This window comes from Lycorma delicatula, chromosome 5 (assembly GCF_047948215.1).
Source record: "Lycorma delicatula isolate Av1 chromosome 5, ASM4794821v1, whole genome shotgun sequence".
Classification (NCBI taxonomy): domain Eukaryota; kingdom Metazoa; phylum Arthropoda; class Insecta; order Hemiptera; family Fulgoridae; genus Lycorma; species Lycorma delicatula.
Genome location: NC_134459.1, coordinates 90325509 through 90351248, shown reverse-complemented (window position 1 = coordinate 90351248; position 25740 = coordinate 90325509). Strand labels below are relative to the sequence as shown.

At 27.9% G+C, this 25740-nt stretch overlaps 3 protein-coding genes across 3 annotated transcripts; 2 read left to right on the top strand and 1 right to left on the bottom strand.

Moving 5' to 3' along the window:
- The first annotated feature begins 4030 nt into the window (after positions 1–4030).
- Tssk (Testis-specific serine/threonine kinase) lies at positions 4031–5283 on the top strand. The gene has a single exon (XM_075365299.1). The coding sequence runs from the start codon at positions 4070–4072 to the stop codon at positions 5195–5197; it is 1128 nt and encodes a 375-aa protein (XP_075221414.1). The 5' UTR covers positions 4031–4069; the 3' UTR covers positions 5198–5283.
- A 4985-nt stretch (positions 5284–10268) lies between these two features.
- Positions 10269–11245, bottom strand: Prosbeta7 (proteasome subunit beta type-4). The gene has a single exon (XM_075366621.1). It carries the CDS (start codon positions 11105–11107, stop codon positions 10349–10351), a length of 759 nt encoding a protein of 252 aa, XP_075222736.1. The 5' UTR covers positions 11108–11245; the 3' UTR covers positions 10269–10348.
- Positions 11246–11606: 361 nt separating this feature from the next.
- Positions 11607–25521, top strand: LOC142325188 (thymidylate kinase). The gene is made up of 6 exons (XM_075366620.1): positions 11607–11831; positions 15817–15925; positions 16304–16394; positions 18730–18921; positions 22189–22292; positions 24475–25521. Exons 1-6 carry the CDS (start codon positions 11711–11713, stop codon positions 24476–24478), a joined length of 621 nt encoding a protein of 206 aa, XP_075222735.1. The 5' UTR covers positions 11607–11710; the 3' UTR covers positions 24479–25521.
- The last annotated feature ends 219 nt before the right edge of the window (positions 25522–25740 follow it).

The window sequence follows — 25740 nt, the reverse complement described above, 5'->3', positions numbered from 1 at the left end:
CAAAGGGTAATGTTTTGCTCTAAAGCATTTTAATAAAATGCTAAGCTTGTCTTCATTATTAAATATTTATCATGCCTTTGTATATTCCCATCTTAAGTGTAATTTCATTTCTTTGGGCTCCCTCAAAAAGTCAGAACATGTTTTTAAGATTTAAAAATGAGCTGTAATATCATTATCTGGTGTCAAGTATGAATCATTTAGACCAATATTTAAAAATTTAAATAAGTTAACTTATCTGTGTGTTTACGAATATCCAATTTAAAAAAAAAAAATCCTTAATATGCGTCCACTGCCATTTTTAATAAATTACCAAGCCATTTGAAAAATCTTCACACAAATTTATTTAAAATACAATTAAAGAATTTTCTTTTATGCAAACAATATGACTCAGTTGATGAATTTTTAAATAATACCAATTAAAAAACCTTATTTTTTATTCCATTTAATGTCTATACAAATATGTACTCAAAATAATTTTCAGTAGCGCTATCTGAATTATTTTTTGTTTAATGGATTTCTCTTTACATATTTCATGTGTTTGTATTTAAATAATTAATATCTTCAGAATAAAAGATTTATTTAATTAGTTCAGTGAAAACTATTCATCATATAGTTTTATATCTAAGGTAGATTCCTTGAAGCATATTGTTCTCAATAACATTTTCAGTTAACCTTTGAGTTTGTGGTAACTAAGACCATCTTACAATCGTTACAAAAAAAATTGAAAACTGTAGTCTCTTCTTTGCGCCTATTACCAGTCTTTTTATTCAATCTTCCCCTCTTGATATGTTCCAACCAGTTGGGCATTTTAATTTCATTCTAATCTTCCATTGGGAGATCATCCTACTTTCTATTCAATTAAAACACTTCCTCCATACATTCCTTAAAACTTCTAAATATTTCTCATTGTTGCAACACTTTAACCGCACTTATTGGCAGCTTCTGTGACTGCTCTTCCTCCAGTTTTCCAATTTTATTGCTTTTACTTTTTTTACATTATTTCACATCATCAATCTCAATCTTCTATGTTTGGACATTCAATTGCAAGCATTCATCCTTTAATTTTTGCACTTCTTTTCTTGATTCATTTATCAATTCTGCTAAGCAGCCTCTATGAGAAAGAAAACCTGGAGTGTATTATTAAAATATTACGTGCTAAAAATGAAATAAAATTGTAACTAATTAATAATCAAAAGAAAAATAACATAATTTAAATTTCTGCATGATAAAAAATCATAAAGAAAAAGTATAATAAAAACAAGCAAGATAAAAACTGAGGAAAACAAGAAACGACATGCTAAGAAATAAGGCCTTGACATAGAGGCTTGAGATTTGGAAATTGGATTAAAGGATAAAATATTTGGCTGAGGTAGTTTAGAAAATTGACAGGAGTAGAGGAAGTGAGGTTACTAAAAGTATTCTGAACTTAGAATGTTAACAAAAATAACAAGGAAGAAATGTTTAAGACATCAGAAAACAGGCATGATCTAAAAAAGTATGTGGAGACACTAGTCAGTTGTTGACTACACTTAAACTAATTTATATAATAAAGAAGAAAATTGTCCTGTCAGCTCTTCATATTTATCTCAAACCTCTAGTGCCATTTTCCAGCTTTGTTTTATATACATTTTTTTTTTAATACCATTAAATTCATCATCCCCAGTTACAAATCTTCATGATCTTAACTGTTTTCAATCCACCAATCATCACTTGTACCTTTTTTGTTCATTCTCTGCCCTGTGCATTCTGCTTTTATGAGTACGTAATATACTAATTGGGAAAATGGGACAATGTTAAAAAAAATAAAACGTGCTATGTCAATCAAATTTTGTTTAAACTTTGTTCCTTATGTGTTAACATTTGTGAAGTATGTAAATTCAGTCACTCCCCACTGATCTGATGAAATGATTGTTAAAATGACACACTGAGTAGTAGTTCAAAGTAAAACAGCTGATCAGTAGAATTACAGTTTGAAAATTCATGGTAATTTATGTATAGATATTGTTTATGCTATGTTAGTTAATTTTTTTTTTAGATGTTGCTTAGCAACAAGAATTCTTTTGGAACAAAAATTTTTTACTTAAATAAATGTTATAAAGAAAATTATTAAGTTTTAAAAATTATACAGGTAAGATCTTTGAATTAAAATAATTTATATATTCTACTTTCACTAATGTTTCCAGTTTTCAATCACTCATTTTATTTGATAAAAATCTTTGAAGAAGAAGCATACTGAGAAAACTTTAGAATCTAATTAGTAGAATACATTAAATCAAAAGTATTTTTGGTTGTAATAGTAGCTATAGCTAAGACTAGATTTTCTAAGAGGTAATTAGAAAATCTTACATCACTTATAACAAAATATTGATCATGTCCTGAGAAAACATGAAAGGTATGCAACAGTGTATCATGTAAGCGCTGAGAAGTTACAGATATAGACATACAATCATATGAATGTAATGCATGATAAATACAATAGAATATTATTTTAATTTTGTATGTATAACAAAATTATTATAACAATATAATTCTATATACCAAAATAGATACTAATTTCTTTTATAAGTAAAAAATTTTTTTTAAATTTTAAGGGTAAATAAGAATTATAAGATCCCAAACATAACAAAACTATTTTATTCTTCTATTATAAGAGAAAATAATTTGATGATTAAATTAAAAAGAAACTGCATTTTGAAATTATAAGTCTCTAAACACCATAATTGCTTTTACTGAATAAATTTATTTACATATGTTTTCTGTAGGATGACTACAACACATCTGACCATTAATATGTTTATTAAATTCAATTATGTAAATATTACATAGGAGTTGGAAGAGATTAGAAATGAATAAACTCACAACCTCTATCATAACATTAATGTTAAGCTATATGAAAACTGAAATAACATAGAAAAATCCATAGTGTATGCAGAATTATAGCTCTTGATAGCAAATATGTTGATAATCACTAAAGAGCTAACCCCTTAGAGTATAGCTTCAGCAAGATATTTTTTGGAAAATTTAATAAAATAAATTTCAAATTATTAGTCAGGTTATTAAAATTGCTAATAACATTTTAGCAGTGCAATATTTAAAAATATATAGGTTTGATGATTATTAACTAATTTTAAATTATAAATTAAAGAAAACAAAGTTGAAGGGAAGACTTATCTTTTTTAATTAGAAAATATTAAGTAACAAAATCAGAAGTTTAAATGTTAGAGTTTCACATTCTATAAGTTTTTCTTTTTTAAAGTGAGAAGGTCTAAACATAAAACAATGTAAAAACAATATTGTTACATCTTAGCCTAACATTAACTTTCATTTTGTGATAAACAAGATATGAATTTAATTATGGATTACCAAGAAAAAACTTTTCTAATTAATTCAAATGCTTATTAGTCAAATTTGATTGACTTATCAGTTTGATAATTGTGTGACAAAATATTTAATAATTTATAGCTTGTATTAAAATGATAAAATACTTAACTGGCCAAGCTAAATAATCTTGTTTTCTTCTAATTTTGCTAACAAAAAATAAGATTAGCAGAAACATTAGTAAAAGTGATTGATTTATCGACTCAAACCTCATACTTTTGAGGGTAAAAATTATTCTATTTTCACAATTTTAAACAAATACTACTCAATCCAGTTTCAAGTCTTATTAAATGTGTACTATACTATAAATTGGTACAATATTCATTACATAATTTTAAATTAAATTAGATTACTAAAATAACCCTAATGAACTATGGTAGAATTAATTTTTATACTAATTACAGATGGTCATAAGTAATTTTTAATGATTTAGATAATGGAAAAAATCTAAAAGGCATTAGGTGTGAGGTGTTTTGTGTGATTTTAGAATGAATTATGGTCTTTTTAAAGAGATAAAGTTTAATAAATAAATAACTGTAGTGATGAATTTTATTTTTAGGTGTGCTCTCCATTTCAAAATCTGAAGTGATTAAGTAAAATGGTGATAAGTACTTCATGCAAACTGTTCCTACCAAACAAATGTTTCCTGTAACGGAGCGAGTAGTATCAGTAGCAGCCAAGATTAAGACCGATGGCAACTACTCAAGAACTAGATTCCGAAAACTTAAGTCCTCGGAATTCTGAATTAAATGCGTTAGAACAGCGTGGTTATACTATTGGTAAGAAGATTGGACAAGGATCATACGCATCTGTTCATTTAGCAGACTATATAGACCAATCGTCAAAAAAATTACGTTTGGCTTGTAAAATATTTGACAAAGAAAAAGCACCACATGATTTCTTGGAAAAATTTTTTCCACGAGAATTAGATATTTTAACAAAAATTGAAAATCCACATATAATACAAGTTCACAGTATATTACAAAGGGGACCTAGAGTTTTCATATTTATGAATTATGCTGAAAATGGAGATCTTTTAGATCATATTAAACGCAATGGAGTTACAGCAGAGCATAATGCTAAAATGTGGTTTCGTCAAATGGCAAGTGGTCTGCAATATCTCCACAGTAAAAATATAGCACATCGTGATTTGAAATGTGAAAATATTTTGCTGTCAAGAAAATTTCATGTTAAAATTGCTGACTTTGGATTTGCACGTTTCTGTATGGATGATGCAGGTCGCCGTGTACTCAGTGAAACGTATTGTGGATCGGCAGCATATGCTGCTCCTGAAGTTGTAAGTGGTACACCATATAATCCAAAATTAGCAGATGTTTGGTCATTAGGAATAATCCTCTTTATAATGTTAAATGCTTCAATGCCATTTGACGATACAAATCTGAAAAAATTATTAAAAGATCAAACATCAAGAAACTGGATGTTTCGTACAAGAGTTCGTGAAACAGCTTCACCATTGTGTAAATCAATTGTACGGCATATACTTGAGCCAGATATTACTTTGAGGTTAACTCTGGACAGAATTCTTGCTCATGAATGGTTAAAATGTCGCAGACCAGCACCAATGCTTTTTTCAAGAATTATACACTCTGCACCAAGTGGAATGGCTGAAAGTGAAGTCAATGGTCTGGCAGAACCTCGTTTGAATGCTGATGAAAGGCAAGATCCTCATAAGAGTCCGGAGCTTACAAGTAAAAAGTCTAAACAAAATATATTCGGAAATAAACATACAAACCACAGTAAAGATGAAGATAGTGAACGAGCTTATTACAGAGCACAACTGGATATTCGTGACAAGTAAAAGAACAATAAAACAACACTAGAAATATCTTGCTATCCTATTATGTAAGCTATCATATTTCAGTTTGTATAATTTTTTTTATTAAAACAAAAGTATTTCATAAATTTTTATTTTTTTATTTTTATAAGCAATCCTAACATTATAAGATATGTTTATGGTAGAAGGAAAATTAGAAATTCACTTTATCCATGACGAATGTATATTTAAAAAAATAAAAGTTCATAAAAAATATGTGCCTGTTAATAAAATTGTTAAATTAAAAGGAGAAACAAAAAGTATTACAGTTGATAATGAAATATTTATAAAACCAAACAAGTAGATCCCATAACAACAATTATTAATCACATTAAAACAGTATTATTTTAATCAACAAAAAAGTTCACTAATTTTAGTGTTTTATAAATTATTTTTTGAAACAATTACAGAAAAACAACTGAAAATGTCTATCAAGAATAAATCTTTATCACATACATATTGTATACAGACAAGTCAAAAACTATCTACACTTTTGTTGCCACAATACATCTTCAAGGTTGTAATATTGCCTTCATGTGCATGTATGCCTAGAGTTTGTATGATTTTGGGTGCAAAATTTGATCCCAATTGCTTCATTTACCTTTGACTATTACACTGTAATAGCTATTACAACATGACTTTTATCACAATCTAGGGATAGTACAATATCATGTAAAGTGTTTTTTGTGGATGAAGAAATTTAAAAACGGCTGGACGAGTGTGAAACCCATCAATCTCCACCATGGACAAAATTCAGCAAGCTCAGGAGACAGTTCTGGTGAATAGGCGAGTTACCATTGAAGAGTTAGTGTCTTCTTTGAACATCAGTCATGGTTCTTACCATCAAATCATCCATGACAAGCTCGGCATCTGTAAAGTCTGTGCACGATGGGTATCAAGACATCCTGCCCACCACACCGTTCAAACCATGAAGTCGATTTTTTTTTAAACATCTGTTTAGATTGCTCAAGGTTGCTTTTGATTTTCCACAAACTTAGACATGCAGAAAGAGGTGCAAAATTAGCTTCGTGACCAACTGAAAACCTTCTTCTTGGAAGAATACACCAGCTTGTGGATCAAGTACATTGAGAAGGTTAATTACTATGTACAAAAATGATGTTCATGTTGAACCTTTCTTAAATAAATTGTGGAACAATAAGTGTAGATAATTTTTGACTTACCCTTGTAAAAACTTATAAAACAGTGCAATACATACCATTTAATTCTATCACATACATATGTGTTTGCTATATGCTTGTATTTTGCTAAAATAAAAATTTTACTATATATATACATAGAAACATATATATATATATATATATATATATATATGTATATGGATACAGCCAGTCAATAATTTTCTTTCTATCGATTAACAACAGAAACTTCTTGTTTATTATAGATCATGTACTTTACTATAAGTACAGGCTTTTGAATATAAGTCATAAAATAATAGACACAAATAGCTGTTAAGGTAAAACAGTTGCTAAGAGGGTTGATAATTTCAGAACAGTGAGTTGGTAACCCTGTGATGACTTGATCAGCTGTTTGGGTAAAATTTTTTTGTTTATAACCTCAAAATCTCTTTTTAGGATGGCAATTCTACTGAAATTTGTGAATTAGTTGAACAGCATGTAGTGATCCATTTTTTCTTTCCGAAGGTGAAAACTGATTAACATTTATTCTTGTATGATCAAACAATATAGAAAAGTTGTACGAACAACAAATTTTTACAATTAGAAAAATTTAAAGAGGGTTGAACTTTAGTAACTGGTTTTAACTTCAGTACTAGAAATTCAGATTACAGTTGTGAATATATCTGAAAAATTGTAAGTGTTGGTACAGTTCATAACATTTTCACCATTAAGCTAACGTACTGTAAAACAAGTGGAAGATAGGTTCAAGAGAGTTTAAAAATAAGTAGACAAGACTTTGCGTGTGCCCAGAGTTGGGACAGTATGAGCAGAAAGGTGATGCTTTGTTGCTCAGTATTCTAACCTGTGATGAAAACTTGAATCACAATTATGAACTAGAATCAAAAAGACAAGCATGAAATGGAAGCACACTGTTTCAAGTGTTTCTCTGTCAAGAAAATATTTTTAACTAATCAGCAGGAAAAATAATTGACAATTTTTTAGACGTCAAAGGGCTGGTTTTTGTAGATTTTCTGGATCAGCAAACAATAAATAGTGCATACTACTGTAATAAACTTAACAACAAAGTGAAGCAAACTGTGTGTAAAAAACGCTCTGGATTTCAATAAAAATGCTGCTTTATATTAGCACTTGGCTCCACACAGCTCAGGTAACTCAAGATACCACAGACAAACTGCCTTGCTAAGTACTACTTCATTAGTTAAATCTAATTTATCAAAATGCAGTAAAGTTATTGCAGTTTACATGGAATTTGTGACGACTTTGCACAGTTGACACTCAGTAACATTAGACCTCCAACTGTTCGTTCAAACTTTGTGACACTGCATCCTGTCAGACTAATTTAGAACATTGTGGTTAGAACAGTTCAGTTTACATATTCCAGGTGGTGATTCTATTCGGAGAGTAATGATTTGTTTTCCTGATAACTGTATTGGATTGAGAATCATTTTTATAGTGTTTGTTTACATGTGATAAATTTTTTAGTTGGTGTATCTTTGTTTTTATTTATTTTGTCAAGGAGTTTATAAAAAGGTGTGTTAAATATTTTACACTGCTGAGTTCTCCTGTGTGATTGATCTTCAGATGTCATAGGTGTACTTTGTAGTTTATGAATCATATATCTGCAAGGAGATAAGTTATATTATATTGTGTGATGAGAGGTTGTAAATTATAGTATCTGCTTTTGATGGTTGCCTGTACGTTCTGTAAATGAATTTTTATTAGCCAGTTTTTTTACTGATGAGGTTAATAAAATTTAATAGTTTTATCAATGAACTGTGACAGATTACACTGTTTTGGATAATGTTAGAGATAACTTTTACAAAGCCTTCTGGATAGAATATAAATTAAATGGAAGAGTTAATGGATTTCATAAACGGTGCACAAATAAGATGGGTGTCCCCCAGTCTGCTACTGAATGCAGTCAGTCATTAGTTTAGGCAGTTATCCACAGTCACAGAACAAACTTTAATGAGGATGGCAGTAAATTCCACAATCAACACCAATAAATTAATTATTTAATCATAAATATAATAAAATATTGACGCACTGCTATGTTATATGATATTAATTAGTTTTCATTGTAAACTTTAACTAATAAAAAATTTAGTAAATGAAAATAATATATTTAGTTCCCAATGATTAAGTAATTAAAATAAATTTATTATTTAGTTGCTGAACTGTAGTATGCTCTAAAAAAAAAAATGTTTAATTATCAATGAGCATATGAGGTAAATCCTCTGCTGTAAATAATTTAATTTACTGAATAACAGAGGGTAGTTGTTATAGTAAGAAATAGTATGGGCCCATGACATAATTAATATTTATATTAAAATAAATATTTGAATCATTAATTGTAAGAATAAGTTGGAACAGGGAATGTTGCATAGTATTGCGACACACTACATTAAGGATTTTTTGAAAATTTTTATAATTACTATCTTTTTTAATTATTCACAAATTTTTAATGGTTTATTTTGTCCTTGGTAAGGACAAAGTTAAGAAATAATATTTTTATCAATATGAAACACCTTTCTTCCCCAGTTTGACATTACAAAAAACTGGATTTTAATAAATAAATGTGCAATATAATAACAAAATTTATTCTTTTGTATAAATGGTAAATGAAAATTATCGAAATACAAATGACTTGAAACTGCTATTTTATTGTGAAAAATATAAAAGTTGAGTTAGGATATTATACAGTATTAATTTAACTAATTATAATAAAGTAAAACTTATATTTTAGTTTTTCCAGTAGGTATTAGTAAGTACAGCTAGATACCACATCATATATAGTTGGTTCAGTTTTGGAGTGATGTAAACAACACACAAAACGAAATATTTACTGATGAATAGCAACACACTAGACTATGCTATTATAGGTAGCTGAATTTTTAATTGGGAACATGTTATAAAGCAGCAGTAACATTGCAGCAATGTTTTACATTTTACAACATACATAACAATTACATCAATGTGGTATGTATGGTCTAGTGTTAACTTAAAAAGAATGTTGGTGTGTTCATTACACATTGATACTAATACACAAATATGATAAATATTTTGATCAATACAATTTTTATGACTATTGTATAGTCATAAAAAATTATTACTATACATATTAGCAGTTTGACTAGAAGCCTGACTGATCTTAGATTTCAGTAACAGATGAACTTCTATTATAGGTAGCTGAATTTTTAATTGGGAACATGTTATAAAGCAGCAGTAACATTGCAGCAATGTTTTACATTTTACAACATACATAACAATTACATCAATGTGGTATGTATGGTCTAGTGTTAACTTAAAAAGAATGTTGGTGTGTTCATTACACATTGATACTAATACACAAATATGATAAATATTTTGATCAATACAATTTTTATGACTATTGTATAGTCATAAAAAATTATTACTATACATATTAGCAGTTTGACTAGAAGCCTGACTGATCTTAGATTTCAGTAACAGATGAACTTCTGCAGATACTGTAAAACGGGTGGGGGTGTTGTTATATCCCTTGCATACTGGTAGCCCTATTACTTAGTTATAACAAACACAACAATTGTAAAATAAAAAAAATTATATTTATACAAACTGCTTTACAATAAACACTTGCTCAGAATACTTTATGGCTCCTAAGATTCTACATATCATCTGAAAGATGGTAAGTTATAATTATTAGACAATTTTTAAATAAATGTTCAATCTTTTCCTAAATAAACATTACCATTTTTTATAATGATTTTTAACTCTAATTAAAAAAATAAATAAATGTGGAGATGTACTGAAATAAAACAAATGTAAATTACAAAAAATCAGATTTTTTATTGTGTTTATTATATTAACTTTAAGCTATACTAACTGAATGGAAATGTGTAAAGAAAAATAAACAAAAGTTATTTTATAAATTAGTTTAATACATTACTTTAATGAAAACAGAATATAATTTCCAAATGAAATACATACATATATAAAATTACTCATATCCTGAAACATATTTAGCAATATCCCAATTAGTTTTAACAGTGATTGGATCGCTAATCTTAACTCCCTCTTCAGTAACAGTTGCAAGTTGATACTTTTCAAGTGAACGAGCATCACGATAAAACAGAACTTGCATACAATTTTCAATAATATCAGCAGCTTCCTGCTCTGATAAATTCTTGTTCTTCTCAAGCGCCTCCCTCATCAGTGGTATAGCCAAATAACTTCCATAACCAGTAGCAATGCAATCATCTTCGTATGCTGTTCCAATCTTATCAACAGTACCTAAGAATGGTTTCCCATCTTGTAAACCACCAACAATAAAACTTGTCCATAGAGGATCAAACTTTGATCTTCGATTATACAAAACCCTAGTTATCCAACAATGTAATGATTTTGGTTTAAGAAGGAAACCATCATCCATACAAGACTCGTCGATAACCTTTTGTTTAATTATGTCACTTAAGTACTGAAAATCAGCATAGTCACCACCTGCGCCCATAATAATTTGTTTGTTGACTTCCATAATTCGGTCCACTTTGCGAAACTTGGCTAAACTACCAAATGAACCCAACATATCAGCTGCAACCATAACACCCTTATTAAATTTTATTCCAATAACAGACGTACCTGTAATTACTGGGTTTTGAGTCCGCTTTATATAATCCATTTGTGGAGTAATTACTCTATTATGAGAGCTATAAGGGAATTCAATACGAAATGGGTCCAATGAAGAAGCATTGAACGACATTTTGAAGATAATTCAATTATTTTACACCCACAAAATAAAAATAACTATCACTTTAATCACAATCCAGCATATAGTAAACAGTTATCCTACTACACATAACCTAATAGCTAGCAAAGTTGAAACGCTAAGTCAGCGGATGCAGTCAGATCAAATTACAATTTAAAACAAAAGTTTTTTCTCATCTTATTTATTACCATCAGATAAATCAGTAAAATATTATAAAATAGTTCGTGTAATCAAACAACTGGAAACTAGGATTTTTAGCTTAATTAAAGAATGTTTTATGATGTAATAAAAATGTAATAAGACGTAACACATAATGTAATAAAAATTTGAAGAATTAAAAAATCTATAGTTATTATTTTTTCATTAAAATTTGGTTACATTTAAAGTAATAAGAATCATTTATTACTACAAAGAAATATATTTAAATTGGAGTTAAATATATATGATTAGGAATTCTTATTTCAGCTATTGGTCATCTTATTTAAAAGCGGGATTTTATTTTACCATAACCTAGAAAGTGGTAGTTAATTTACACTACATCGGAGACGGGAGTTGTCGGGTTATTTTAAATCTTGAGATTTTTCTATAAGTAATAACATGAGAGGCGCACTGATTGTTTTTGAAGGCGGTGATCGTTGTGGGAAGACAACTCAATGTAAAAGAATTGTTGCAGCATTAAGAGAGAAAGCAATTCCTAGTGAATTTTTGGCATTTCCAGGTAAAGTAGATTTCTGTTTTTTTTTTAATCTTGTTTTTGGGAATTTGTATGCATATCTTTCACAATTTTGGGCCATTTCTCATTGATTGTGTCACTGGATAAAAAAGGATAAAGAACTTGGGTAGACGACAAAAATGTTTACTTTTTCTATAAACATTAAGAATACGTGCCCCGAATTTAGTTTTACTAGATTTTGCATCGGTCGTATGTTTATTCATCATAAAAAAAATTGTTTTTTTGCTTTTAAAATTATGTTAAACTATTTTTCTTAAAAAGCTATTTCTTTTTAATGCCCAACCTGCCCATATACAAGTAAATAAACTATTTTAAAAGATAAATATAAGCAAATAGGTCAGAAATTCTATGTTTCCATAAAATATAGATATATATTTAAATATACAGATTACATCTATTTAATAATTGAATTTGAAATTTCAAATTCAATATTTAAAATGACAGAAGAAATATTTCATAGTAAGCAGCTAATTACAAAGGAAACGAAGTTGTTGAAAAAAACCTTGTAACTTACAAATAAAATGTATAAGAATTACATATATTTTTACATATAAATACGTAAGAAATATAAAAAAATAGATTAATGGAATTTAAAATACTTTTTACATTTAAAACATTGAAGAAACTTTGCTTGATGCACAGTAAATGAGTAAATGTTAACAAAAAAAAACTGCAAATGCCAAGCCTTCAGGCAGTGTCATATTTCATAAGCTTTCAAAAAATGGCAGCGTATGTCAAAGTCTCAGTTATGTTATTTACATTAACAAACAACTATAATTGATTGGAACAATGAAGGAGAGTAAAAATTAATGGTGCTGGACTAAAGTTTAATTAATTAGCACAGAGAGATTAGACTCAGTAGCACTACTATCAAATAAACCAGGGAAAACAGTAGTAACTTTAGAAAATGTTAAAAGGAGTCTGATTTCAAAACTGATCTTGTTAAGTTTCTGTCATCTACACATCATAAATGTATAAAGCCTTAAGTGAAGGATTAATGGAGTAAGTGGTTTTCCCAATGGTAGAAGGATTAACCATTAACACAAGGTAAGTGTTGCCTAAGGTACACTAGATTATCTTTTACCAATATTCTTAGAGGAGTTTACTATTACCAACTAATTGAGTGCATAGCCAGAAGGCTTTGCTTCATGGTTGTAATTCCTTGTTTTGTTAAAAGAGTGGGAAGTGTTTGGACAACAAGTACATGTGTATGTGACTGAATGAATTTGTCTGTATATTACTGTTTATTTGAGACAAATGAATTCAGATAATGTATTCCTTAGCAGGCATAACATCTCCACATAAATGTAGATCGAAGAATTAGAGAGAAAAATTCAAATGATAGATGGCAATCATCCATTTTATAATTATTTCAGACTATTCAACCTGCTGCTAGGTTGTGTTTCCATCCCTTTTATCTAAAAATTTGATGTGAAAACCACATGACTTCCATGTACGCCTATTAAATTATGTATATACATTTTTTTTCATTAATGATTTCTTATATTTTTCCTATTTTTTTTTTTTTACTTTTAACTGAATTATTTATTTAAACATTTTTTTTTACAATCAGAGGTTAATAATTATTAATAAATCAATATATTTAAATTAATCCCTTCTGGCATGCCAGAAGGCGGAGGTAGATTTCTCTGGTGCTAAGTATGGGATAAAAAAGATTTCTACCTTAAAGTTAAGAAAAGCTTTAAATTTACTCAGTATGACAATGGTTGCATGTGAAAAAAGTTTCACATGTTTAGTATACGACAAGCCCCATCTTCTTATAATTCCAGTAACATTTTGGTCATCCCTTGTCATAACGGTTGATCATATCAAAAATTATATCAGACAAACGTTTTAGGTAATATTTAGAGAACTAACGACCACTTTAAACCGATTTGATGCTGTGCCTATTAAGGGAGGTGTGATTTTTTATGTCTTTAGAACCCCATTTTTTCCATACCCTGGGCCAATGGTTGATGTTATCAAAAGACTTTACTTAAAGTTTTAGGTCCTTGTCCAAAGAATAGTAGGAACTTTAAATGAGTTCGATATTTTACTTAATAAGAAAGTTGAAATGATATATATTTTTTTTTAAAAGCCTCCATTTCCATCACCATGGTCAAATTTTGCCCATTAATGAACTCGATCGAGATTTTTGGTCATTATGTTTTATGTATCAATTTAAAAGTGATTGGCACAAAATTATGGCAGTTATCGTATTCTTGTGTTCCTTTGCACTAGAATGTTTGCTAGCCTTCTAATAAAAAATAATTTTATCACTAAGAAAAGAAGAAAAATATAACAATCATCTCTGAGGGGTTTTTATATTGGAATTTTCATAAGTGTCATTGTCCTGATAAAGATGATGTAAGATGGGCCAAAAAATGGGTTCTTTTCCATTTATTAACAGCCATTAAATTTCTAAAAGAATGTATGTATCTTTCTTGGATATATTGATTCATGCCTTGTTGCTTTCAATCAAGTGTGTGTGTGTGTGGGTGTGTGTGTGTGTGCATGTGCACATATACACACACTTTTTTTAAAAATAAATATATATATATATATATATATATATATATATATATATATATATATTAAAAAAAGTCAAATGGAATTAAAAGGTGCTTTTCAGGTGCTACATTCTGTTGCTATAAAAGTAATGTTATTTTATGCTGTAGTAGTAATATTGTTCTAAAAGTATTTGATGTTAAAAACCAAGGAAATATTTAAAATTATTACTTTCTTAGTTGACACATCCTGTTTACAGTTGCTGTCAACATAGATTAATTTAAAAATGTACTCAGAATTAAAAAAAAATCCGTTTGTCTATGTATAGAAGTGCATCTGACAAGGTCAAATACAAAGTGAAAATAAAATTGAAATATATATCACAGATCATAACTTTATGCTCTGTCTAGTGGTTTATGCAAATTATTCTATTTCTTTTTTAAATAAAAGATAATAAAAATATGTTGTAATATTAAGCATATTATGTCAAACATTCAATTCTTTATTATAATTACCCTCAGTTAATACCTGCATGATTCCACATTATATCAATAACTTTGACTAACACTAAATTTTTGGTTTTATTAGTTAATCCTATATTTTTATTTTTTGCTAATTAAAATGCTTTTAATCCATTTCTATCAGATTACATTCACTGTATTTAAAAAAAAAAATGTATCACACTTCATTTAGTTTTTGTGTTTCTTTGAAGGTATTTTAATAAACTGTTAATTGTAAAAGCCAATGTGTATTTCTCCTTTTATCTATATTGGTTATTCTTTTTGTTTTTAATAATTATGTTTGGAGGTTGTTTAAATGACACTTTTGTAAGGTATACCACCTTTTAAAAAAAGAAAGAAAAAGTAATGAATTGTAAAAAAAAGGATTTCTAATTTATTCCAAGTTTATGTTTTACCACAATTTCTGCCCTAATGTTGAAGGTGATCCCATGGAAGATGTGATGTCTTATCAGTTTCACATTAAAGATGTTATTAAAAATACAAGTTTTTGTGATAGTTTGTCACCTTTAATTGTATTGCCCTTTACTATCCTGTGCCTGTGACCTCTTAAGTAAAGTTTGAATAGAGTTTTCTGTACTTTTCACCTTAAAATCCAGCTCTGTATCAACTTTATCATGATTAAGACAAATGCTTAAAGGTTTTTTTTTAATATATTTTATTGAATTGATATCTTTGTGTAATAAAGAGCAGGCAGAAATATAGCTAGGAGTGCTTCAGGTGAAACTTATTGGATTCCCCCAGTCCACTACTTTCTATGTATTTTACTTGATCAAAAATACATCTATGATTCATGTTGTTTTGGTTGTAGTAGGGAAACTCATATCACATTACCTATCTTGATTCATAATGGTTAGCCATGAGATTTCTAAATTATATAATTATTTATCATAATAATCATTAAAAAGTATTTCATTTTATTTAGTATAATCTTTTTTTTTTAGATCGTGGAACTGTAACAGGGAAAGTAATAAATGATTACTTATTAAAGAAGGAAGAATTGTCTGACCAGGCTGTGCACTTGTTGTTTACAGCTAATAGATGGGAATTAGTGTAAGTATTTTACAAAATACATTTAAATATTCTTATACGCTATTATTTTTCACATAATTTTTTTAGGCGTAAGTTATGTGTAAAAAAGTGCTTATTTAACAAATTATAAATATTATAAAATAATAATATCAGATATTGTAACAAACAATAAATAATCTTTATTTTTTTATCAGACTATAATAAATTTTAATTTTCTTTATTTTTCATCAGTTGACTGTTTGATGCAATTCTATTCTTTCCGTTCCTGATGTTTCATTGATCAGAATATAAAATTATGTGTCCTCATTTTCTTTAATGTATGTTTTCTTTGATTGCTCAAAAGAATACTACTATTGTAATTTTCTGTGTGTATGGGTAATTTGTTTATTTTTTTAATAGGCCAAAAATGCGCCAGTTATTGTTTAGTGGCACCTCATTAATAGTGGATAGATATTCTTTTTCTGGTGTTGCTTTCTCTGCTTCAAAAAAGGCAAGTTTTATTTTTATTATTTTTGTGATTTCTATTTTCATTTACTTACTTATTGATTAAAATCATTTTATTTTTATAAAGTAAAATAATAGTTAATTATACAACAGTAATTTTTTTTTGTTTCTTAATAAATAGAATTTATTATTTGTTAGTTCTGTTAATTGTTATCAGTATAATTTTTTTTTCAGTGTTTTAATGTTTTTAATTGATAAGATATCCTGGTTTATTTACATATAGTTTAAGTTGCGCAACTGCTAATGAATTATCTATTTTATATTAGATTAATATCATTTTTATTATTAGATTTTTTATTTATGATTTGAGAGATTATCTTGATATAAAAGATTTTGTCTTGGAGCCTTATTTATATTAATAAGTATGTGTGTGTTTGTATTTTTAAAATATTACACAACATATGCAAATATAAGTAAGCAGATAAATTATTTTTGTGGACAGTTTTGAATGAAAGCTTCCCTTGCTCTACTTGTCTGTTTTTGATGGCTATCTTATCTCTCCAATCTTTGCAATTTTATATCTGAAATTCTTAACTTCTAATTTATTGTGTTCTCCCATCTTTATTTTTAATTCTTAATTATCCTTCTTTCTATTGCATTTCAAGTTTTGGTTTTATCCATATTTGGTATCTCTTTTAACTTCTTTTTAGTGTCTGACAAACGACAATATCACCAGGAAATGTTAACATGTTTACTTTTTCCCCTTGGGTCAGGGGGAAAAATAAGGGCAAAACAAAGGAGACTGCTATCAGATTTATGTGTCACTTACTGTATTGATGTTAAATATAAATTGAAAAGCAGTGTGAACAATTTTCTTGTCTTACTCCTTTCTCTATCAGATATTAGTATTTCTCATTTTTTGCCCAAAAAGTGCCATTTGAGTCTCGTACATTTAAATCTATATCTTATCAGATTAAAAAAAAAAATTAATTACCTTCTCCAGGTCTACAAATTTGTTGTTCTATGTACAAATTCTTACAAAGGTAGGTGTTTCGCTTAATACCTGCCTTCTAAAATTAAGTTTTTTGTGCTAGAGTGCCCAGTCTTATACCCATCCTCTTTTTGAAATTGAACTGATCTTCATATAACAGACTTTACACAACATATTCTGTCTAGTGTACATTATCGTAGGAAATATTTTTGATGTAAAGAATGTTACACTGATTGATTTGTTGTATTTTTTCTTTTTTAAAGTAATTTTATTTTGTAGGAAAGTGGATAAATTATTTACAGAGGATGTTCATTAAATTAAGATGAGTTTTCCTGTAGTTTTTTTATGGGAAAGATTAGGGAAATAATCTTTCCCTAGATTTTTTAAATATAAATCATAAATATTTTGACACAAGCATTATGTATAATAATGAAAAGCCTTACAGCGCTTTGTTTTCCAAAGAAAAGAGTAATATTTGGTGCTTTATATTTATTACTTGCCCTATTTTTTTTTTACAGCTGATGTATGTAAATATGAGGTACAAGTGACATTAGCCAGACTTTCTTTTCCTAAAAGTAATGTTGTTCATACAATCATTGTATGTGTTGAAGCGTGAACTGCTATCTGTAGAATTTAATATCATCTATATTTTAGAGGGCCTGTGCTAATGTACAATAGCATTTGAATTAATAAAGAAAGCAAGCAATAAAACACTAATTTCTCTCTTCACTTTCCCTAGTAAGTTTGACATCTTCACATTCCCTAGTAAGTTTGGCATTTGCTTGTTAATTTTGCGAATGAGCATGACATTTTCATGAATGATTTTTGTCTGGTTAGATCATCTGCAGCTTTTAAGTTATGATTTGACGTGCACAAATTATTATATTCTAACCATATTACCCGCAAGTTTTTAATTGTAAAAACTCAGTATTTAAGGCATTTTCTGCTTTTCTTTTCTACTTAGGTTTTTGTCCATATTTTTAAATTACAGGTGTTTATGTTATGAGTAGGTATAAATTCTAATGTAAATATTCTCCTTCTGATATAAAAGATGATTAAAAAAGAATGCATCAAACGTGAATCTCTTTCAAGTCTTTATTCCCATTTATAAATTACTTTAAAAAATGAAATATAGTTAAATTATTAGTATAGTAAATCTAACTTATGTAAAAAGAAGGAAAAAGAGATACAGGAAAATAAACATTATGCCTCTGGAATATGACATACAGAATGAATACTATGTTTAAATTATTTTAAATACAGTACTCTCTCTCTCTCTCTCTCTCTCTCTCTCTCTATATATATATATATATATATATATATATATATATATATATATTAGTGCGTTACAGTTTTTAATTTATTATTTTATCTTTTATTATTTTGTCAGGGAGTGGATTTTGACTGGTGTAAACAAATAGAGACTGGTTTACCAAAACCAGATCTTGTTTTTTTATTTAAAGTAGGTACAGATGAAATAAGTCAGAGGTCTGGTTGGGGCAATGAAAGGTATGAAGATGTAGAGTTCCAGAGATTAGTTGCTGAAAATTTTCAACGTCTTATTGATAAATCTTTTTGGAAGGTAAATATTTCCCTATAATATCTTTATTTATCTATCATCTATATGTATATTTATTTAGATGGGTTCAGTGATGCTCACTTTTATGCTTGAAACTTTGATTTATATATATATATATATATAGAGAGATATATAGACAATAAATTAAAATTTTGTTTGGGATTTTTGTTGTTTAAAAGTTTCTCAGATGTGTAAGAATAAAATGATTGTGTGATGATAAAAAATGATCATATTTAGTGGCAACTTTAATTATTTAAAAATTAATTTTTTAAAAAGGTTGTTAGAAATGAAATTAATTAAATTTATATACATATTAAGTACAAGTATGTAGAACTTATTACAGTATGTGGTGTTTTATAAAATACCATTAATTTTTCAATAAATTGAAAGCTTAATATCTAAACCATTGAAATCTCAATACAGATTTCTTAATCTAAATTGAATCAGCAATTTCAATTATGATTGTGTAAAACAACAGTTGTATATATTTTACTCTTAATTTAAAAATATTCGTTTTATAGTGTTTCATAAATAGTGTTAGTTTGCCAGTTTCATTTTTTATTTTTATTTTTTTCATTTATTTAATAAAATTGTTTATTTTCTTTATGTACTATATGCTTATTATCTGTTAATAATGACTAAAGTGAAATGGTCATCTAGTTTAAGATTTTAGGTAATTTTAAACTATTCTCATTATATCATTGTAAATACATATGTAATATGCATATTTTATAAATTTTTTTTTTTAATAAATTAATGTTTTGTATGAATGTACGAGGAGGTAACCAAAAATAACAGGAACCGCTTTGTGGTGGGTGAAGTTTCCTTAGTACTCGGTTCTCCCATTTAGAGAGCATCAAGTGATTTTTTCCATGTCAGTCTGCCAAGCGGTATTACCTGCGAAAGTTATGTCCGACTTCTGTTAATTTTTTGTGAAAGCTGTTTTGCCTGCTTCTCGTTTTTTCTCATGGCAGACTTTAATGAACAGTATGTGGCCATGAAGTTTCTGCTTTTTCCTCGGGGAAAACGTTGCAGAAACTATTGTGATGCTGGAACCAATATACAAGGATACTGCTATGGGAAAAACTCAAGTGTACGAATAGGTTTTGTGTTTCAAAAAAGGTGAAATGATGATTGACGACCAACCTCATTCTGGTTGCCCTTCAACTTCCCAAACAGACAAAAATGTTAAGAAAAATTTGTGCTATTGTGCTTGAAGACCAATGACATACCATTAAAGAAGTCTAGAGTTGTCTGCAGTAACTCGGAGGTTGGTTCAGAGAATTTATCAGAAGAATGAGAAGGGTTGTTGCAAAGTTTGTCTCATCTCTTGACTGCTGAGCAAAAAGAGAGTCACGTGGAAGTATGCTTTGCTTTGAAAGAATAGTCCAAACCAACTCAGATTTCTTTTCTAAGATCATTACTGGTGATGAATCAAAGTGCTATGAATCAAAACAACAGTCAAGTCAGTAGAAGACTGCAATGTTACCAAGCCCAAAAAATTTGTCAAGTGAACTCAAATATCAAGACAATGCTCATTTGTTTTTTTGATGTGAGAGGGATGGTGCGTTCAGAATTCATTTTACCGGGTCAAACTGTTAGGGGATTGTGACTTTGATTCTTATACAAAGTTTATTATTTTTGAAGCTGACCAAAAAGCATGTTCCAAACTGTAGGACACTTTTCATTACTCTCTTCCCAGGTATACCTTTGTAGAGCTTATATCCTTGAGATTCCATGGCATCCTAGTCAGTGTTTCTTACTTCTTGCAGTCCCATGATGAGAATTTTGTGTTGATCTATTAGGTTGGTTATTATTTTTAGTTTACCAGTTTGCATGAGTGATTTTACATTGTGTTTGGAAATGTAGGTGATTTGCTTTGGTTTGATTTTCTATTTTCTTGTTTGTGTGTATAGTGTTAGATCATTCCAGTGCTTTGGTAAGGGCCATGTTCTACTTAAAAGACATTCCAAGTAGAAACCCCTTAAGGGTTTGAAGGAACCTCCAAGTACAAACCCCTTCAGGATTTCTACTTGGAGTTTTTAAGTAGAGAGTGATCAACGATTGAAATTTGGCTATTGCATTTGAATGATTTTAAATTCTTTCAAATTGAAAAACTTACAGTGGTTGATTATCACTAAATACACTTGCAATCAGTTCTCTGTCATGTTCATATTCTGTTGAATGCCAAAAACAATTTATTTCAGTAAAGAGCAGATTATAATTTGGGAAATTCAAAATTGCCCAGGGGGTCAGTTCTAGATGAATATCACATTGCACTGGTTTATTGCCTAGTATAGTAGTAGAATACAGTGAAGAAAATTTCTACCCATACTACTTGGAGAGGTTAAAAATTACTAATGGAGACTCCACTGCATGTAAATCTCCAGCACTGACTTTGAGGCAACTATCACAAAGTAATATATGCTTTATTTACTGATGAGGCAGTTTTTTCAAGAAATGGAGTTAATAATTTATGATATCATTATTTGAGTTTTGAAATGAGTTTCCATCACAGGTTTTGTATTAATGTTTGTTGTGGTGTTATGACAATCATATTTTTGAACTATTTATAAAGATCCTACAGGAAATGTGAACTTAAATTTCTTTGCAACTAATTAGCCACTTTTTGTGTTTTACAATAATTACTTAAAAAAATGTATTAGTTTTGAAACTTGTTTTATTCAGTTTTTCATATCAAAAACCATCAGATTTACTTCTTAAATTTTAAGTTTCAAAAATTTCAATGTGGCTTCATTTTATCCTTAGAGCAGAAATCAGGGCAAAATGCTTTGCAGTTTATAACTTGAAAACAGTGTTTCCGGATCCATTTTATGTGAACTTTTTTGTTTAGTTTTATTTATAGAACAAGTACTGAGGCATTTCTTCTTGAAGGATCTTATAAATATAACATTTGTATAGAATTTTGTCATTTTTATATTACAGATATATACATTATATATGTATATATAAATATTCCAGTACTTGACAACAAAATTTGCATATGCGTTTGTAATGCAATTGAAAAATTTTTAAACTGAGAACAATCTAAAATAAATTTTTAAAAGAATTGAAGAACTGAAGATGCAAAATCTTGTGAAAATTGATTCTTGGAAATTAATGTGGTAAGTTTAACTTACCTAATTACTGTGCTCTGGTGGTATATATTTTTCATACAATATAAATAAATATAGAAAAATATTTTGTTTATTATATAATGTTTTATTAAATCTTATCTTATGTTTTAATTTTCTCTTATTTTTTTCCAAGGAAATTGATGCGAATAAAAGTATAGACTCATTAACATCAGAATTATTACCTGATATTTATGATGCAATTAAAACTGCTAAGACAAGCCCACTTCAAGAATTATGGTGAATTTAAAGTGTTAAATCTTCTAATTATTTATGATATATATAAATATGAAAAAAGTATTCTGGTGTAAAAATTTTATTTTTATTAAGAGTGAGTTATATTATGGAAAGATGAGGAAAGATCGTGTATTTATTAATAGCCAGTCTCTGGTATAAAAATTGATAAAAATTCTAAGTCTTTGATAATGCTGCTAATGAAAGGAAATTCTGTGTTTTATATTTTATTTTCTTTGAAATCAGCTTATTAGTAGTTTTTTAAGTTGACAAGCATCGCATTTTAAAAATAATCTTTTCCTGTAGGATGTCTATATGTTTATAAGTTGCTGCTTATCTCAATAATACAGTAATAATATTTTTCATTATAATCATATTTATTTATACGATTTTTGGTTTGAATATTCTTTGTCTTTCACAGTAATGCTTTCCATGTTGCTGAAAAAAAAATTACCCAATTGTTAGAATTTTCCCCAAAAGTAAATAAATGAATTGAAATAAATAAACTTTTATGAATGTACATATATATTTGTATTTTTTACTGATGAATTACAATGATTGTTCTTAGCTTGCAAATGATAATTATATGCTATTAATAACAAGAGAAATAAGTTGTGTCGGATTGCATAAATTTGAAACAACTTAATTGAAATTTGACACAATAATGTAAATTATTAAGTTTAGGTGTATTATAAATATTAAACAAATATCTTATGTGATGGATTTTGTCTTAATAAATAATGAATTTGTTTTAATAAAAATAAAAATGATTTATTTTAAATCATAATTACTATTACTGTTTAGTTAATAATAATAATAATAAACATTTAAAACTTAATAGTTTTGCAGTGAAAATGGAAAAATCTGCTAAAATTTGTGTATAAGGGTACAATGAAACTGTTGTACAATACTTGTATTATAAATGTTATTGAATGGCAATGAGTAATAAACAAGTTTATGAATAGGGCTGTAACTGACTAAGTAGCAAATGTATATGAACAATAATGAAGATTTTTAGTGAAAGCCTCAGTTTTTTAGTGACGTCAGTACAGGCAACCATTGTAATTTGCAGTTTTGAACGTGTGTTAATACTTTTACTATTATTTCTCTATAACATAGAGAATGTTTATATTATACCCAGCTGATTTTATTTTTTACCGCCTATAAGCCATTCCATCTGCCGCTTTGTCTCCAGTTATTGATTTCTTTAGTATTATATTTACCTTTATGTATTTGTACTCTTTATTTACCTAGCTGCAGAGCTACTGAATATCAAGAGAAGAAAGTTAAACTGTCAGGGTGTTCATTTGTGGAGATCTGTATATTTAAAATTTTACTTATTCTTTAATTTACTGGTTACCTTTTTTCTATTTATTCTAAAATAAAACAATGCATTTCAAGTATTGTATGCCTATTTGAATTGTAGAGTAATCTTGTTCATTACATTCCTTAAATATGTATTTATCAAATCCATTTGATTTTCTCCCTTTTTCAGATTTAATGTTTCTGGTTAGGTCACATACGCATACGAGCAGAAAAAAGCACTTATCAGTATATATTTCATATTGTTTTTTCAAGTGTAGGTTTCATCTTGCTAATAGTGGTGGTATTATTCTGGTTCTGTCAAACATAAACATCTAGTTTATAATTATGCACATATGTTGATTATAGGTGTCAAAAGGTTTGGCGACTACATTCTCTAGAATCTTGATACAGTTGTCAAATTTGATTCTTTGACCCTTGGTGACATTTTTCATTTGACGAGCAAATACAAGATAAGCTTTTCTTAAAAAAAAACCATTCTTAAAAAATTAGATTTTCCAGTTTCAGATAGAAAAAATTGAGGTAATTAAAAGATACAGTTTTCATGTGGTGGTATTCATCTGAATGGAGAGGTTACAAAAAACTGCCTCCTGTATTATTAGCAGGTGTTATAAATTATATTGCTTGAGAGAAACCATTTACTATTCTGCATTTCAGAAACGACATTGTACTTGAAGTTTAGCCTGGTGTTAAAGCGTGGACGAGATAAATCTTTTACTGTGGAAAAATTTTAATTTTATAATTTTACATGGGACATTGTGCCATGTATTTAAACATTTTATGAGGTATGCTTTTAAAACTTATAAATTGTGAGAACTATGCTGTCAACCAGATAGTAGCTAATATCAAAATATGGAATTTTTAGGTAATTTATATCTGGTAAGAGGAAGCTGTCTGGAATTACAGGTCTGTGACCTGTAATTCTTCTGGCTATGTTATTTAACTTTACACTGGCAATATAAGTAAAACAGGACAATGATAGAACATGTTCATGGAATTCTTTTGGAAAGTTGAAGGTGTGTTAGTCACTGTCTTCATCAGGAAACCTTTTTCACTTTGCTAGGATTACTTTGGAGATTGTCAGATGTTAAGTATTTTGTATTGAACTAATTTTCCCAACTAGCATTGAATTCCTAATTAATATTTTTTGTTAAGCTACTCATTAAACTGTGTTCAAGGTTATATTAATAAAAAATAAAATTAAAATACAATCTTAAAAACCAAAACTCACTAGTACTGACTAAACATGAAGTGTACACTGACAATTCATGAACTGCATTGGGTAAAAAAGTGAAACCAATTTTAAAGAAAATTGAACTGATATTTAGAATATGTGAACTTATTAATTGATAAATATTTCCAATATGTATAGAATGAATAACTGGACAAAAAATTAATTATTTTCACTTACTTGATGCTGATGTGATGTGGTGCTGGGACTGATGAGACAAGTTGATATTAGATGATTTTAAAATGGCTTGTAGTGCAATGTTTTAGACAATCTATCTAATATTTCATCGTATTTTTTGACAATTTTTTTGTAGTTATAGATTTTTAATATAATTTTGTGATATTTTCAAAAACAGGGTAATATTGCTTACTTTGCTTTACTTTTTATAACTGTATAGAATTGTTTTTAAATTGATATTTATCAGTATAGTAAGAGTTAGGTTTTCTGTATTACTTCAAATTTGAATTTAATTTTATCAACATGTAGTAAATGTTAAGAGAGACTATTATCTAAAATTAAAATAAAAGTATTTTTTAGGAATTAAAAAAAAAAAAAAACAATATTAAATAAGAATAATTATCATATTATATTTTGTTACTAAATTACTATTTGTAGTTTATAATATAATAATACATTTTTTATCAAATAATTAATCTAATTTTAAACTGGTGTAATAAAATTAATTTTTAATATTGTTACATATTCTATGTTATATTAATTTATCCATGTTACAAAGTGATGAGATTATATTTTTATAAAAATATTTAAATAGTTTAATGTAATAATCATACATGGTATAAAATTGTATTTACAATGTATGTATATAATTAGTTATCATTTCAGTAATTAATAAAATTAGTATATATTTACTTTTATTAATATTACTAATGCTATTTCTTT

Coding starts and splice junctions, on each gene's coding strand:
- Tssk (XM_075365299.1), top strand. CDS start 4,070: ATGGCAACTACTCAAGAACTAGATTCCGAAAACTTAAGTCCTCGGAAT.
- Prosbeta7 (XM_075366621.1), bottom strand. CDS start 11,107: ATGTCGTTCAATGCTTCTTCATTGGACCCATTTCGTATTGAATTCCCT.
- LOC142325188 (XM_075366620.1), top strand. CDS start 11,711: ATGAGAGGCGCACTGATTGTTTTTGAAGGCGGTGATCGTTGTGGGAAG. Junction 11,832..15,816: donor TGAATTTTTGGCATTTCCAG/GTAAAGTAGATT, acceptor TTTTTTTTTTAG/ATCGTGGAACTGTAACAGGG. Junction 18,922..22,188: donor TTGATAAATCTTTTTGGAAG/GTAAATATTTCC, acceptor TTTTTTTCCAAG/GAAATTGATGCGAATAAAAG.